Genomic DNA, 16,846 nt, shown 5'->3' with positions numbered 1-16,846 from the left:
CTGCATCTACTCCTTCAATAGGTTCGGGTTCAACAACTTTAAGGCAAGCATCACTAAACTCAACAAATAAAGGTATTAACATTGCGTCACTAATAACTTTTGCTGGTTTTTCTGAATTCTTTATAGATACAAGTAAATTTCGTAAATGGTGATTTGTTAATAGAGATTTAATTGTTTTGTCGGAGTCTGGAAGCAAAAGGTGTAATATGAAAAAACTGAATATATGTTAAACTAAGTAACTTTTATAACATGTTTTTTAAAAATAATTTCTTTACCAAGCAGCTTTAATGTGTGTCGAGGTACTGTGTCTTCTGTCGGAAATAAATAATCATCAATTGCTTTACTTTTGTTATCGTGGCCAGATGAGTCATTTACTTCCTTTTCTGGTACACAAGGAAACTCTTTATGTTTCTTATAGCATGTTAAACTGCAGCTGAAAATTAAAATAATAATAATGAAAACATTTGACAAAAGAGCACGAATCATGAAATCTTCAAATGTATAAAAAGGTGATATAAGAATTTTTTTTACAGATACTGATTATTAAATGGATTGTTATATTTAAAATAGATACTTCAAAACATTTTTATGAACAAATACAAGTTGTTCACTTACTATTTAGCCTTGCATGTAGTGCATTTATATCTGTCAGTCTCACAATCACATACCACGCATATGTTATTTTTATATGATATAGAGTCTACCATTTTATTTTAAAGAAACACGACGAAGCAAAAATTCTTTATCGTTTTTCTTAGAATTTTCTGCACATTGATATATAACCTAAAAGTATATCGTGTTTACAATGACCATGAATCGGTTTGACAGATTGTTATTTGAATAAAACTCTTTTACCAACAACCAGCGAATGAAAACGCTTAGGTTACTCACACACGGTACATTCTTTACTTCCCGTAGGGCAGTAGGGTAAGTTATAGTAATCGCAAAAAAATCGAAAATGAAAATTTTTATATATCTTTGCGTTTCAAAGGTTTCTGAACATTTTGGCATATCTTAGAAAAAATGGATGTATGTGTGTGTGTGTGTATGTGTGTGTTTGTATGTGTGTTCGGATACAAATTTTCGTCGACGATTTAGGGAACACGGATGAAGCGATTTGAATAATTCAAAAAAACATTCGATTTGTATTGATAAGGAGACGTGCTGATTAGTTTTTAATGCAGGTCTAGCCGTTCCGAAGATATGGGTCAAAAAAAACGGTAACTCAGTTTTTATGAGAACGGAGCGTCCAATTTGAATAATTCAAAAAACATTTTACTTGTATTAACAAGATGAAGAACTGATCTAATTTTCATGAAGGCAGGTCTAGCGGTTTCGGAGTTCTAGTAAAAAAAGTAAAAAAAATGCCATCTGGCGGTCAAAAATGATCATTAGACATATGCACATCAAATTATCAAATATTTTATAGAGATTTTAACAATAAGTATAAATTTTGTTTACATTCCTATGGGTTACGTTCCAATGCTTATCCGTTAGACGGCGGCGCGGCGCTTACGCGCTTCGATATTTCGTCTCTATGCAGTTAAAGCAGTACGATTGCTTTGAAAAAAAGTTCAGAATTTCCAAAATATTTCAAAATACACTTTTTTTCAAAAAGTCTTTTTTTTCAAAAAAAGTAAATTTTTGTCAAAAAATATAGTTTCTCAAAAATCTAATTTTTTAGAGTAATTTTTTGTTCAAAAATGTTAATCTTTTTAAAAAATATAATTTTTGGTACGGGCAATTTGCCGTAAGGCACGATGCCATGCGTCCCACTAGTTTCTCTTCCGAATTTGAAAATATCATTCAAACGATAAATTATTAGTAAAGAGTAATTAATTTTACGTTAAAACTCGTTCTCATAATCCCAATGGCACTTATGACCGTAAATATTATTTATTCATTAAATTAAAAATTTAAAAATTCATTTAATTTATTTACTTCCCGTAGGGTAAGTCCACTAGGGTATACTCCTCTTTTATCTATGGGTAAGTCATACACTCTTCTTTTATCTATGGGGTATGGGAAATCGCAAAAAAATCGAAAATGAAAATTTTTACATACCTTTACGTTTCAAAGGTTTTTGAACATTTTGGCATACCTTAGAAAAAATGGATGTATGTGTGAGTGTGTGTATATATGAGTATAACAACCGATTTGAATAATTTAAAAAACATTCGATTCGTATTGATAAGGATACGTGTTTATTAGTTTTTGGAAAAACAGGTCTAGCCGATCCGAAGATACGGGGCAAAAAGTGGCAAAAACGTTAACTCAGTTTTTAAGAGAATGGTCCGTCCGATTTTAATCATTCAAAAAACATTTTACTTGTATTGACAAAATGAACTACTGATTAAAGGGTCTGGGCGTGTTTCCATACAGAATTGGCCCCACCCTGGTATTTAAATTATTTTGATGCCATTTTATAGGTATTTTCGAGAAAATTCGATATACCAAATTTCAAATCCGTAGCTCATCATTTGGCCGAGATATCAGTGAAAACATGTGAAAGTGGCCCCTTTTTTCAAACTCACTTTTTGTCGGAAATATGAGAGATATCAAAAAACTGTTTATGTCATTCTATTTGTACTGATCTTGTCTATATTATTTATAATGAATAATGTTAAAAAATTGTCATTTACTGAATGAAAAGTTGAAAATAAGTTTTCATTTGAAATTTTCGACCAGTACGGTTAATTTGACTACTTTCTAAATAGCATAATTTTAAAGCCTGTATATTTTACTTTTATTATCCAAAATTATATCTAAATCGAAGTGGAACTTTTTATAAAAAGTTGAAAAAACCGAAGGTAGTACACGCGGAACCCGTAGAATATCCGTGTAAGTAGCGTCTCTCAATAGCAAACCAGTGCACATTGCGCTTGGCGCGCATCGGAACATATTCTATAATCTATATAAAGGTAATACTTATTTAAAAAATAAAACTAGATATATACATTTATGTCTTTTATATTCATATATTTATGTATATAATTATTGTGGTTATATATTTATATACAATGTTTTTTTGTTTTGAAATTATACCTAAAACTTTATTTGCTTTTTACATTTTATATTTTATATTGTTACTGTATATTATTTTAATACGATAGAAATACATAAATAAATAGTCACTATATTTACCATAGTAATATGGAAGTTTTAGACGATTAAGACACTTTTAATCGTAGTCGCTGACATTGTTAATAGAAACTGTTTAACTTGTTATTAACATTGTTAATAGAAACTTTTTAAACACTTGTTTATTGCAGATTTTGCAATTTTCCGGCATTATTGTTTCTATTAAGTTTATGATTATGAAATTACTAAAATACCCACTAAACCACCAAAGCTCTCACTGAAATAACAATGGATTTGAATCAGAAAAAATCTAAATACAGATTTCACACAGAACACAAAAAAGCAAACAACTAAAATAAAATAACTGTGAAATCTATGATAGTAATTACCGAAGCATTATATTTTCTGATATATAATAAATTCTTGAAGTAACTATACTGGAAGCAGCAAACACAAACTGATGCATTTTTTAAAATAAAATTAAGTAACAAAGCTAGAGCATTTCAAATTACTAAGAATATTTTATATTATATTCTTCTATCTTTGTATTATTGCGGTATCGATAAAGATATGACAGAGTAAAGAACGTATTTTTATCTCAATATTCCAATTGTTATTCAAAGAATAAATGTATATTTAGTTTTTATTGTGAGTGAATCGTTGAATGCATCATTATTTTGTATTACACAAAATATAAATATATAAGACATAATATTTATAACAGAAAGTCTAATATTTATAACTACAGTTTCTATTAACAATGATAGCGACTACGATTAAAAGTGTCTTAATAACTTCGTAACTTAACTTCCATATTACTATGGTAGATATAGTGACTATTTATTTGTGTATTTCTATCGTATTAAAATAATATACAGTAACAATATAAAATATAAAATGTAAAAAGCAAATAAAGTTTTAGGTATAATTTCAAAACAAAAAAACATTGTATATAAATATATAACCACAATAATTATATACATAAATATATGAATATAAAAGACATAAATGTATATATCTAGTTTTATTTTTTAAATAAGTATTACCTTTATATAGAATATGTTCCGATGCGCGCCAAGCGCAATGTGCACTGGTTTGCTATTGAGAGACGCTACTTACACGGATATTCTACGGGTTCCGCGTGTACTACCTTCGGTTTTTTCAACTTTTTATAAAAAGTTCCACTTCGATTTAGATATAATTTTGGATAATAAAAGTAAAATATACAGGCTTTAAAATTATGCTATTTAGAAAGTAGTCAAATTAACCGTACTGGTCGAAAATTTCAAATGAAAACTTATTTTCAACTTTTCATTCAGTAAATGACAATTTTTTAACATTATTCATTATAAATAATATAGACAAGATCAGTACAAATAGAATGACGTAAACAGTTTTTCGATATCTTTCATATTTCCGACAAAAAGTGAGTTTGAAAAAAGGGGCCACTTTCACATGTTTTCACTGATATCTCGGCCAAATGATGAGCTACGGATTTGAAATTTGGTATATCGAATTTTCTCGAAAATACCTATAAAATGGCATCAAAATAATTTAAATACCAGGTTGGGGCCAATTCTGTATGGAAACACGCCCATACCCTTTTTGAGAAGGCAGGTCCACCAGTTATGAACTTACAATAAAAATAAGTTAAAAATATGTCATTTGACGGTCAAAAATGTTTATTTGACTTATGCACATCAAATTATCAGATATTTTATAGAGATTTTTATAATGTGTACACATTTTGTGTAAATTTTTCTGGGTTCAGTACCAAGATTTTCGATTACGGTACGGGAAGTTCTAGCAAAATTTGTCTTAACTGGCTCTACTCTTTTTTCATCTATGGTTTCGGAGATCCAATAAAAAAGTAAAAAAATGCCATTTGGCGACAAAAAAGATAATTAGACATCACACATAAGCATTAGCATTAGCACGTAAAATTATATATTTTAGAGATTTTAGTAATAAGTACACGTTTTATTACCATCCCGTAGGGTAAGTTATAGTAACCGTCCAAAAATCGAAAATGAAGATTTTGCATATATTCACGTTTCAGAGGTTTCTTCACAATTTATCATACCTCATAAAAATGGATGTGTGTATGTGTGGAGACATTTTTTTGTCGACGATTTCGGTCGTATGGATAATCCTATTTGAAAAATTCAAAAAAAAAAACAATCGATTCGTATCAATAGGGTGATGTGCTGATTATTTTTTGGCAAAGGCAGGCTCAGCTGTTACGAAGATACGGAGCAAAGAGTGCAGAAAATAGAAACCGAATTTTTGAGAGAACTGAGTATCCTATGGGAGTATGCGAATTGAATGATCAGCTGATTGAATTGATCTGATAAAAAAACAGTCTGCTTGTGTTGGCAAAATAACTGTTTTCGAAACAATTTTTTTTTCTATTTTTTTCGTATATCGAATTATTAACTTCTCGTAGGGTAAGTTATTGTAATCGTCCAAAAATCAAAATTGAAAATTTTTACATTTCGTCACGTTCTGAAGGTTTCTGAACATTTTGGTATACCTCAGAAAAAATGGATGTGTGTGTGTGTATGTATATATGGATACAAGTTTTGTCCACGTTTTCGGGCGCACGGATTAACCAATTTGAATGGTTCAAAAAACATTCGATTCCTATATATATGGAGATGTGCTAATTAGTTTTTAGCAAAGGCAGGTCCAGTCGTTTCGGAGATACAGAGCAAAAAAGGCAGAAAATAGAAATCGAGTTTTTGAGAGATCGGAGCATCGCATTTGAATGATCCAAAAAACATTCAATTTGTAATGACGGGCAGAAGTGGTGATTAGTTTTTGGCAAAGGCAGGTCCAGCAGTTTCGGAAATACAGAGCTAAATGTGCAAAAAATGGTAGTTTTTGAGAGAACTAAGCGTCCGATTTGAATGATTTAAAGAACTTTCTGCTTTCAAAAATAATATTTTTTTTTTCGAAAAATATTTTGTTTGTATATCGAAAATAATTCAGATTTTAATTGTAATTCTGACTTAAGTTCTAATATACCTTAAACAAATATTTTCAACTTCCCAATTCAGTTTATTTAATTCTTATAAATATTAGACAAAATTACAGTATTTATTCATAATAATCTATTTGAAAACATTTAATATTCCTTGAATATTTTGTTGCGGTACGGGAAGTTCCAGCAATTTGCCTTAAGGCACGACGCCATGCACCCCACTAGTTTAGATTTTAATTTTAATTCCGTCTCAAGTTCTGAAGCTAACTTATATATTTTAAATGAATAATTTCAACTTTGCAGTTCAGTTAATATAATTCTTGTATTAGAAAATGTTACAGTTATTTGAAAACATTAAATATTCCTCGATCATTTCGTTACGGTGCGGGAATTCGCAGCAATTTTCCTTAAGGCACGATGCCATGCACCACTAGTCTGCATTTCAATGGGTTTCGTACCAATTTGTAGCCGGCGCGATTACTTTGAAAAAAGTTCAAAATTTTCAAAAAGTTATGAAACAAAATTCATAAAGTACTCAAAAATCTTATTTTTACAGTTTTCAAACAATTTTGAGTTTTTTTGTAATTTTAAATTTTGGTACGGAATGTTCCAGAAATTTGCTTTAGAGCACTATGCCATGCAACACTAGTTTTCAAATCAATAATTAATCTTGGTGTTTCGTTAATAAATCTAGGTGTTGCGCTTGCTGTTTTGGTTTTTGTGTTATCTTGTATTTTTTGCGAATGCAGCCATTATGGCAGACATGACAGTATGTTAAATTTAAACCCTGTGTGACTTCACACCGTAATTTCGTTTGTTGTGTTGCTTCGTTCGTCGTTCGTCCAGTATTATAATGGCGGTCGGTTAAGATAGACGGTTTGAGGTAGTATTTTTGATCGCTCTTAAATTCCATAGTTTGTAGTCAATATAAAGAAAATTCATCTTAAAATGTTTTGTACAATTACAGGGTAATCAATAACATTTTCGTGGGTTGAGATTCTGTTTATACAAGATGATTTCGTCGGCATTGAATTGGTTCTTCAAGAAAGACAGAGTAGAGGATTCAGTTTTGAAACGTTTGAATAAAACGAATATAGATGAAGCTTTTGTTAACTCTAGCGATGAAGAGCATACTGAGGAGCCGCCAAAACCTTCACTTGAAAAGAAAGCCCATTGTGTGGAAAGAAAAGGTAATTATTGAAAAATTCTACTTTTTTCCTCAAGTCTTCAAGTTTCGTGTTTTCTAGGGGTAATTACTAAACTTACTACGAACTCTGGTTTAATTGACGATAAATTTCCTTTTGGTATTGACCAGAACACGGTCCCAAACCTGAAGGTTGGGCATAATGTGCAGTATCTTGGTTATGTACAAGAGAATGGTGAAATAAGTATTCGGAAAATTATTTCAATTCAAAATGAATCGTGGGATAAAAATGACACTCAGGTTTTAGAACAGAATAATACTGCTGAAGATAAAGCAGTTTATGATGTTCATATGCGTAGTATATGTACTAAAGTAATGGCAAAGATCGGTCGATCAATTGTTTTGGAAAATATACCAATAACATGTGACTTGGATAAAGTAAAGACTACATTTGTTCCTGAAACTGGTGACATAGTGAATGTAGAGGCTGTTTATCAAACAGATGCTACAGAGTTTACTTTGGCTGGAGAGGTAAGTAACTTTAGCGATTCAAACTATTCAATGAATATTCTTTGAAAATGATTAAAATGAGTTAGAAATAAATTTGTAATGCTTTAAATGATTTCCTTAAATAAATATACATAAAAAAAACGAAAAATTATTTATAAAATTTTATTGGTGAAAAACTTGCATTTAATAGCAAAATTATATAAAGTTTCATATGTGTTATCATTTGAATGCTATTTGATATTTCATATTAATGAGAAATATAAGCATTTTATTGTAAAAATAATTTACAACCACATTTATATTTATCTTCGATATCTTACAGATATTGGATGTTGTAAAAATAGAACCTCAACTAAAGGATCATCGTGAAGGAGAGATTTCAGCTTATGATATTGACAACAATCGTGGTGTTGTCGACAAAGACATTTTATTTTATAGAGATGCTTGCGAAATCGGATACAACCCTGTGAAGGGCGATCGAGTTATGACTGAGTTTATAGAAAGTGAACAAGTTCAATTTCCTTTTCGCGCTTTAAAAGTCATTCCACTTACTTTGAAAGCAAGTAATCTAACTCATGAAAATAAAATCGAAGCTCTAATTAAGCATTTGCTTACTCCCAAGAATGGCATAAGTGTAAAACCTCTAAAATTTGTTGCAAAACAAATTGGAGATATAGATCAATCCTTTGTGGAAATAACAAATAATGGATCTTATAAACAACAAATTGTTAATGCTCATTTTAGAAAATCAGTTGATTCACAGTTAGAATTAGTAAACTTAAAGCTGCCGCGTGACTTAAATTGTGGTCAAACACTTAAGTTTAAACTTACTTGTACAGCTAAACACAGTGGTTATTCTAAAGAACTATTAATATTCTCATTCAGAAACTTCAAAATTGCTAAGTATATTGATATCGATGTAGATATTGATACAGAAATAACCAAAGGATCCAGTAAAAAAAATTCAATGAGTACCATGTACCAAAATGCAGCCAAATTGAGATCATCTATGATTAATTTCAAAACAGTTATTCCTGGAGAGCAACTGATTAAAAATCCTTCATTTGTACATAAAGCTTTAGGTATGTATTATATACCGGACAGATTATACAAGGGAGTAACTGGAAAAGGCAAGCAATCTTTTGATTCTATATCTCAAGTAATAGTCGATATGGAACCTATTTTAAAATTCGATGTAAGTTTCGAAACCTACCTTCCAAGATTTCGAGTTTTACTATATCTAGAAGATATCGATTCTCAACTGGCTATTAGCCAATATAATATGCCAAGAGCGCATTTCACACATTGTCAAGGATATTTGGCATTAGAAATTCCTAATCTGTCGGAAAGAAGACCTTCCTTGATGAGTGGAGATTCATTATTAGCAATTGATATTGAGGATCCACAAGCAGTCAAATATCAAGGTTTTATACATAAAGTACAAGCAAATAGTATTTGGCTCAAGTTTAATCCACAATTTCATGACAAGTATAATGGTAAAGATTATATTTTGGAGTTTCATACAACTCGTACAAGCATTCGCAGGTGAGTGATTTATATACACACACATACACACATATTTATACATGCGTATAATTTTCTTTTCATTTTTTATCTTATTATTATAAATTGTAAGTTGTCATAATTATTACATTCTGTTATAAGAACTCATATGTGCAGTTAAATAATTTGTGTTTACAAAATTTATAATATTTCAATTATTTGTGGGTAGAGAAAACACTGTTCATGATTTACATATTACATATTTATTTATATGATAAATCAAAGTTTGTTACAAAATACTTGTTCCGAATACTTGATTAGAGAAAATGATTGCAAAACCCTTCAATCGCTAATTGATGGCAATATGAAAAAATAAACTTTTTATTTATCATTTGAAAAATATTCATTTGCATTTGTTTTATTTAAGGTGTCAGCAAGCAATTGAAATGGCTGTTGAAAATTTGGGAAGAAAAATACTATTTGCTGCCCAGTGCAATTTAAGATTGCCACAATTAGATATCAATTTAGATGAAAATGAAGATTTGGTTCTAGAAGAAAAGAAAAAAGAGATTATAAATACTATATTGCATGAAAGACCTTTATGTTCCATTGAAAATACGAATGATTTTAAATCAGTTGTTAAGAGCGAAAGTGTAGTGACTAAGCATATTGAATGGTAAGACATGATTTTGGCACTGTGATACAGAATATGGTAATATTGGACATGTTTTAGGGCCATTTTAAATCAAATATTACAGAAACAAAAACTTGCTGTATTTTTGTGAATTAAGAATTCATAATAATTTATTACTTTATCATTTTTCTTGGTCAATTATTGAGTATTTTCATTCTTACTCTCAAGTTATTATACCTTCAGTCAATAACAGTTTTCTATATTCACATAAATAATTTTATATTTTATGCAAGAATAATTTCTGATACTGCAATTGTGATTAGTATTTTTCAATCATAGTATATGAAATTATTGTTCAGTTTTAAATCAGCCTAAAATCTTTGTTTTAGGATAAATAAAGATATGAACAAGTTGCAAAAGCAAACTGTTAAAAATATTCTTCGAGGCGATGCAAGACCATTACCATATATTATATTTGGTCCTCCAGGCACAGGAAAGACCATCACTGTTGTAGAAACTGTCATGCAGATTCTTAAATTAATTCCTAACAGCAGAATTTTATTAGGTATTGTGCTTAACTTTTTATTCATTTTCCATTATGTGTTTGCAAATTGTGGTATAAAAATTAGTCTTTTGTGAATTTACATCAATGCACAATCCTGTTTTGCAGATTTATAAATAACTTTTCATAATTATTGTTCAAAAATAGTAAAATAGTGAATGAGATTGAAAATAAATTTATATTTCAGCTACACCTTCTAATAGTTCGTCAAACTTGCTGACTCAAAGGCTGATTGGTTTAGGTTTAAAACCTGGTGAAATGGTTCGTGTTTTAGCCCATCATTTAATTGAAAGTGGCATGGTGCCTGATGATATTCAACCTTATTGTTCAACAGTTGATTTAGCAAGGGAAGGAACAAGAGAATCTAGGGTAATTAGTTCTAGAATATTTTATGGATGTAATATATCTTATAGGAATTTTTTTTTTCATATATCAAAGTTTGTTACTTTTCAACAAGACTTCCACAATTTTATATGTTAGGGGGCGTCCATTAATTACGTGAGCGAGTTTTTAAGGATTTTTGGACCACCCATCCCCCTTGGTGATACATGGTGATATTCAAAATTACCCCCCTCCCCCAACAAACATCACGTGTATTTTTAGTTATGTGAAAAAACTAATTTTTTAGAATTATTTTTTAAATGTTTGAATTTTTTTTAAAAAATTGGTTATAAAGTGATATCTTATTATACCCCTCCCTCCCCTACATGATATTTTGTGATTTTTTGTCAAACCCACCCTCCCCCTCAAAACCTCATGTGATTAATTGACGCCCCCTTACTTTGCATATAGTAGGGCTTTATTGCATACTGCCACTTTCAGATAATTTTAAAGTCTGCGCTTTACCACTGAGACTTTTTCCAATTTAACAAACATTCCTAATTTATAATTTTTAACCGGCACACCTCCCAATCTGGAAATTTCTTTAATTTTTTCTCTATTCTTCATCATTGTATTTAACATTTTTAAACTTGTAAGTGATGCTAAGCAGCTGAATTTGATTGTTAACTAAATAAAACTTTATAAGAAACATTACATATTTAAAAGTGATCATAGAATCTTGAAACAAATTTTTTGAGTTGCTTTTAATTCTATTCAATTACAGTTCAAAACAATGGATACTGGCCTCAGATTGCATAGCACAAGGTCGCAGCTAGCACGTTATAGGCTTATAATAAGTACTTGCATGACATTAGGGCAACTTCATACAATGGGCCTTAAACGTGGACATTTCACACATGTTATTGTAGATGAGGCTGGACAAGCCACTGAACCTGAAATTATGGTTCCGATGACTCATACTCATGTTGAAAAGGGTCAAATTATTTTAGCAGGTAATATTTAGTAAATAAACTAGCAAATAAAATGTTCCTTTAATTTTAATTTTGATTTGTGCTTTTAATTGTTGACTGTCATGTAATATTACTAAAAATATTAGTATTAGTCATGTAAGACGCTCTCCAATTTTTTTTATTTGAACCTTTGTTATTTTGATTTTTTTTATGCGTTATGTATAATTTGATTCTAATATTTATTCCATATTATAATATTGTAGTGTATAGTCATAGTAATCACAGATAGTGTAGTAGTGTAAGTTATAGTAATCACAAAAAAATTTAAAATGAAAATGTTTATATATCTTTACGTTTCAAAGGTTTCTGAGTATTTTGACATACCTTAGAAAAATGAATGTATGTGTGTGTGTGTGGATACAAATATTCGTCGACGATGTCGGGAACACCGATCAACTGATTTGAATAATTCAAAAAACATTCGATTCGTATTGATAAAGAGACGTGCTGATTAGTTTTTGGCGAAGGCAGGTCTAGTCGTACAAAGATACGGGGAAAGAAAGTTCCAAAAACGGTAACTCCGTTTTTAGGAGAACGGGGCGTCCGATTTTAATAATTCAAAAAATATTTTACTTATAATGATTTTACTTATATTGACAAGATGAAAAACTGATTAAATTTACTGATTAAATAAGTTAAAAAAATGTCGTTTCGCGGTCAAAAATATTTTTTTGACATATGAACATCAAATTATCAGATATTTTATAGACATTTTAATGTGTACACATTTTGTGTAATTTTTTTTGGGTTCCGTACCAAAATTTTTAGTTACCGTACGGGAAGTTCCAGCAATTTGCCTTAAGGCACAATGCCATGCACCCTACTAGTTTTTTCTCTTATGCTTTGGCAGTATAATTAAATTGCACAAATATTGATTGTCCATATATTCATTTATATTATTTATTGCAGGAGACCCAATGCAATTAGGACCTATTGTAGGCAGCAAGTTTGCTGCTCATTTTGGTTTAGAGGAATCATACTTGAGCAGATTAATGTTGCGGGTTCCCTATCAAAAAGATGCTGAAGTTAGTGTTATTCTTGACTATTCTAAAATATGCTTATTCTCTAGTATTCTTATTTCCTTCAATTACTGAACACTATAATCAAATTTGATATAAAATTGACTTTTTAATTTTAGCATGCAATATAAATATTCTTTAGAAGGTGAAACTTTATTTAAATTAATATAATTTATTTCAGGGTTTTAAAGATACTGGAGGTTATAATCCGCACTTAGTTACAAAACTAGTCAATAATTATAGATCTTTGCCAGAAATTTTAAAATTACCTAGTGATATGTTTTATGATTCTGATTTAGAAGCTCAGGTAATTCATTTCCAAAAATTTATTGATTATAATTCTGTATTATAAAAGTATTACATTATGAAATGCTGTTACAGAAAGTACTGAAGGGCAGCAATGATGAAAAACTCCTTAATTTAGTTGCTGACATGCTTCCAAAAAGAGATGCTGAAAGGGGGCCTCCGCCCATAGTTTTCCATGGAATACAGGGAAAAAATGTCCAGTCAGATGACAGTCCATCATGGTATAATAAGGCAGAAGCAGGCCAGGTACAGCACAAAAATAATTTACAAAGAAACTTTTTCAACAACAAATTTTCTTGGCTAAAGGAAATTGTGTTGATTGGAATTTGAATAATTCCAAAAGATTATCAAATTTTATTATTGATTACATTCAATAAAAATTTTTATTGGTTAAATTAAATAATTCTACTATAATAATTTTATTTGAATTAAGCACTAATAATGTACATTATCAATTATTTTTAGTCAGAGTGAGATAAAAATATATTGGAATTATTATAGTAAAATTTTAGTATAACAATATCATGAACATACTTATTTATCTTTAGTTTTAAACTATTTTTTTTTTTTTAAAGTTATTTTATCTTGAATATCAAACATGAATGAGCTTAAAAAATCACTTGCTGTTACTTATAGAAGAAATACCAATAATTTCAGTGTTCTTGCATAACACAATAATTCTAATCAGTATCAATTTCTTTTTATCAGAAAATAAGGTTTTTCTTTCATTTTGTGCTCGATTTTCATCTTTGGTTATTACATATTTCATTCTGATCATTTCCTACTAAAGTTTTGTCAAGATTACTATTTTTGTTTTATTTTATTCAGATTCTAGATTTTATGTCCAAATTATATGCCAAGGGTATTAAAACAGATGATATTGGAATCATTACTCCTTATCAAAAGCAAGTACAAGTCATCCGTGGCACCCTTGAAGAATTGCATATTCCTGTTCCCAAAATTGGTAGTGTCGAGGAATTCCAAGGCCAAGAAAGATCAATAATACTCATTTCTACAGTGAGATCAAGTAAATCCAAAGTAGTTCAAGATCTGCAACATACTTTAGGATTTGTTAGGAATCCCAAGAGATTGAATGTTGCAATAACTAGAGCTAAAACATTGCTTGTAATTTTTGGAAATCCATCTTTATTGTCATTGGATAATAATTGGAACCGTCTAATAACATATTGCATATCGATTGGTGGGTACACTGGCTGTGATTTGCCTAGCACCTTTTGGAATGAAGATGAATTACGTTAAAAGGGAAGTGATAAGTTTTATTATTATTGAAAATTTATTTTCATAAATTTAAATATTTTATTTTATAGAAATATATATAAGTTCAGTGTTAATTACTCTAAGTTTAATATAAAACAGATATATATCTCATGTTCAAATTTTTCCATACTATGCGATCTTCATTAACTAAGAAAATTTATTAGTATCTTTATTTTTATTAAACATTGCATCGTAAATAACAAATCATATAAATATTTTTACACACATACACATTAAACTACTAACTTATAGTCCAAATCATCTTTGATGTCAATTGTTCTACTGGATCTTGGTGCGTATAGTGGGTTGGGTGGTTTATTAGTATAATTTTCAAGAAATAATGCAGACAGTAAAGCTGGAGGGAATGTTTTTAATAGATATATCCAACACGAGTGTCGACTGAAAATAAACATTTCATCTTAAGTTAGAATCATAATACCAAAGACACCTTAACATGTTGAATAGAGGATTTTATCATAAATATATTGATGCTGCATGCATTATTATTTTATCAAAACAAAGATTTACATATCTGTGATATTGAATTCCACAAAAATATATCTTCTTTAAAATTGTTATTACCATAAGGTATTTTTATGCTGTGAATTAATAGTAAGAATGTTAAATGCAATGTTTTAAAAATCTATTGCATGCAAATATTTTGTATGTTAACTGTATCAAAGAAATTTTATTTCAAAGATCAATTTCTTTATAATATTTTTAATAAAATATATGAAAATTAAAAACAAAGTTTGTATTGAAAGAGAAAATTTCAGTGAAATTAATACTAATAACCGAGGAGACATAAAATTTCATGTAATTTCAATATTTAACTTCCCGTAGGGCAAGTTATAGTAATCGCAAAAAAATCGAAAATGAAAATTTTTATATATCTTTACGTTTCAGAGGTTTCTGAACATTTTGGCATACCTTAGAAAAAATGGATGTATGTGTGTGTGTATGCATGTGCGGATACAAATTTTCGTCGTCGATTTCGGGAACACGGATCAACCGATTTGAATAATTCAAAAAGCATTCGATTCGTATTGATAAGGAGACGTGCTGATTAGTTTTTGGCGAAGGCAGTTCCAGCCGTTCCAAAGATACGGGGCAAAAAGTGCCGAAAACGGTAACTCAGTTTTTAAGAGAACGGAGCGTTCGATTTTAATAATTCAAAAAACATTTGACTTGTATTGACAAGATGAAGAATTGATCAAATTTTCATGAGGGCAGGTCTAGCGGTTTCGGAGATCTAACGAAAAAAGTAAAAAAAAATGCCATTTGGCGGTCAAAAATGATCATTAGACATATGCACATCAAATTATCAGATATTTTATAGAGATTTTAACAATAAGTATAAATTTTGTTAGCATTCCTATGGGTTCCGTACCAATGTTTATTCGTTAGACGGCGACGCGGCGCTTACGCGCTTTGACATTTTGTCTCTATGCTGTTAAAGCAGTACGATTGCTTTGAAAAAAAGTTCACATCTTCCAAAATATGCCAAAATGAAGAAAACATTATTTTTACCAAAAATAATTAAAAACAAAAAAAAAAAAATTAAATTGTAAAGTAATTTTTTGTCCAATTTATAGTTTCTCAAAAATCTTATTTTTTCAAAGTAATTTTTTTTTAAAAATGTCAATCGTTTTTAAAAAAATAATAATTTTTGGTACGGGAAGTTCCAGCAATTTGCTTTAAGGCACGATGCCTTAATTGCCTTAAGACAGAATTCCACTTTCAGCTAGTTTTATATTATTTCAATGTAACAATGTATGGGGGAGTATAAAGGACCTTCAATTTAAGTGGTTTGCATCAAGTATTGATATGTATTATACCTTTCATCACTTGAGACATCTGCTAATTCACGCACGTAAAGGTTCGGGTGATCTTCTAAGACATCCAAGTTACTTAACATTTTGTCATCTACCTCATAAATTTCTCCGGAAACATTGTATCCTTCTCCCGGCTTGTCCAGTAAAAATGGTATGTTATATCTTGTTGCTATTACTAGAGGATATTTATCATTTGTAGTAGCTCTCGAGACGAAATTGGCTGCTCCATTTTTAATATCTGTCAGCCAATGATGATTCGGTTCACCTTTCTTCAATGTTCCATACACAAATACTTTATGAATTTTGTTAGCCATGTTCATAGTTTGTAACGTAGTGCGTACGTTTGAGAAAAAAACCTATAAAAGTGAGTGATGGCAAAATCCGTTCTTCTGAAATACGAAGGTGGATTCTACTAATTTCATTATCACAAAAAATAACCAAGATATTAAAAAAGTGTCAAAAAGAAATAGCCATAGATAAACAAGTATAAATGGAAACTTCCATTATTTCTTCATCTGTCAATGTGACACTGAACTTTAATAATTGCATTATGACGATCATATGAATATATTACATTCTAATATTATGCAGGATTTGTAGAATTATGACAGCGGAATAGAATCCTATAAATTTGTGTAA

The 16,846-nt window shown here is 29.7% G+C and overlaps 2 protein-coding genes and 1 long non-coding RNA gene across 3 annotated transcripts; 1 reads left to right on the top strand and 2 right to left on the bottom strand.

Moving 5' to 3' along the window:
• Positions 1-112: 112 nt before the first annotated feature.
• On the bottom strand, positions 113-375 carry LOC113387669. Its single transcript, XR_003368151.1, has 2 exons — positions 276-375; positions 113-186 (listed from the first exon to the last, which is right to left on the bottom strand). It is a non-coding gene; the product is annotated as an uncharacterized LOC113387669 (long non-coding RNA).
• A 6,810-nt stretch (positions 376-7,185) lies between these two features.
• On the top strand, positions 7,186-14,381 carry LOC113388238 (probable RNA helicase armi). The gene is made up of 11 exons (XM_026625636.1): positions 7,186-7,241; positions 7,289-7,739; positions 8,041-9,263; positions 9,649-9,897; positions 10,245-10,420; positions 10,605-10,786; positions 11,523-11,751; positions 12,679-12,794; positions 12,970-13,095; positions 13,170-13,340; positions 13,923-14,381. Exons 1-11 carry the CDS (start codon positions 7,186-7,188, stop codon positions 14,352-14,354), a joined length of 3,411 nt encoding a protein of 1,136 aa, XP_026481421.1. The 3' UTR covers positions 14,355-14,381.
• Positions 14,382-14,445: 64 nt separating this feature from the next.
• On the bottom strand, positions 14,446-16,590 carry LOC113387715 (putative gamma-glutamylcyclotransferase CG2811). Its single transcript, XM_026625081.1, has 2 exons — positions 16,211-16,590; positions 14,446-14,771 (listed from the first exon to the last, which is right to left on the bottom strand). The coding sequence occupies exons 1-2, from the start codon at positions 16,525-16,527 to the stop codon at positions 14,606-14,608; spliced, it is 483 nt and encodes a 160-aa protein (XP_026480866.1). The 5' UTR covers positions 16,528-16,590; the 3' UTR covers positions 14,446-14,605.
• Between the last annotated feature and the right edge of the window lie 256 nt (positions 16,591-16,846).

This window comes from Ctenocephalides felis, unplaced genomic scaffold (assembly GCF_003426905.1).
Source record: "Ctenocephalides felis isolate EL2017-DRISC unplaced genomic scaffold, ASM342690v1 CF-g0.4_SCAFFOLD_03572, whole genome shotgun sequence".
NCBI lineage: Eukaryota > Metazoa > Arthropoda > Insecta > Siphonaptera > Pulicidae > Ctenocephalides > Ctenocephalides felis.
Note: the sequence above shows the minus strand (reverse complement) of the source record. Positions and strands in the feature narration are given on the sequence as shown.

Excerpts from the sequence above, each read along its gene's own strand:
- LOC113387715 (XM_026625081.1), bottom strand. The coding sequence starts at position 16,527 with ATGAACATGGCTAACAAAATTCATAAAGTATTTGTGTATGGAACATTG. Across the intron at positions 14,772-16,210 it reads GATGTCTCAAGTGATGAAAG|TCGACACTCGTGTTGGATAT; the intron begins GTATAATACATA and ends GTTTATTTTCAG.
- LOC113388238 (XM_026625636.1), top strand. The coding sequence starts at position 7,186 with ATGAAGAGCATACTGAGGAGCCGCCAAAACCTTCACTTGAAAAGAAAG. Across the intron at positions 9,264-9,648 it reads ACTCGTACAAGCATTCGCAG|GTGTCAGCAAGCAATTGAAA; the intron begins GTGAGTGATTTA and ends GTTTTATTTAAG. Across the intron at positions 12,795-12,969 it reads CCTATCAAAAAGATGCTGAA|GGTTTTAAAGATACTGGAGG; the intron begins GTTAGTGTTATT and ends AATTTATTTCAG.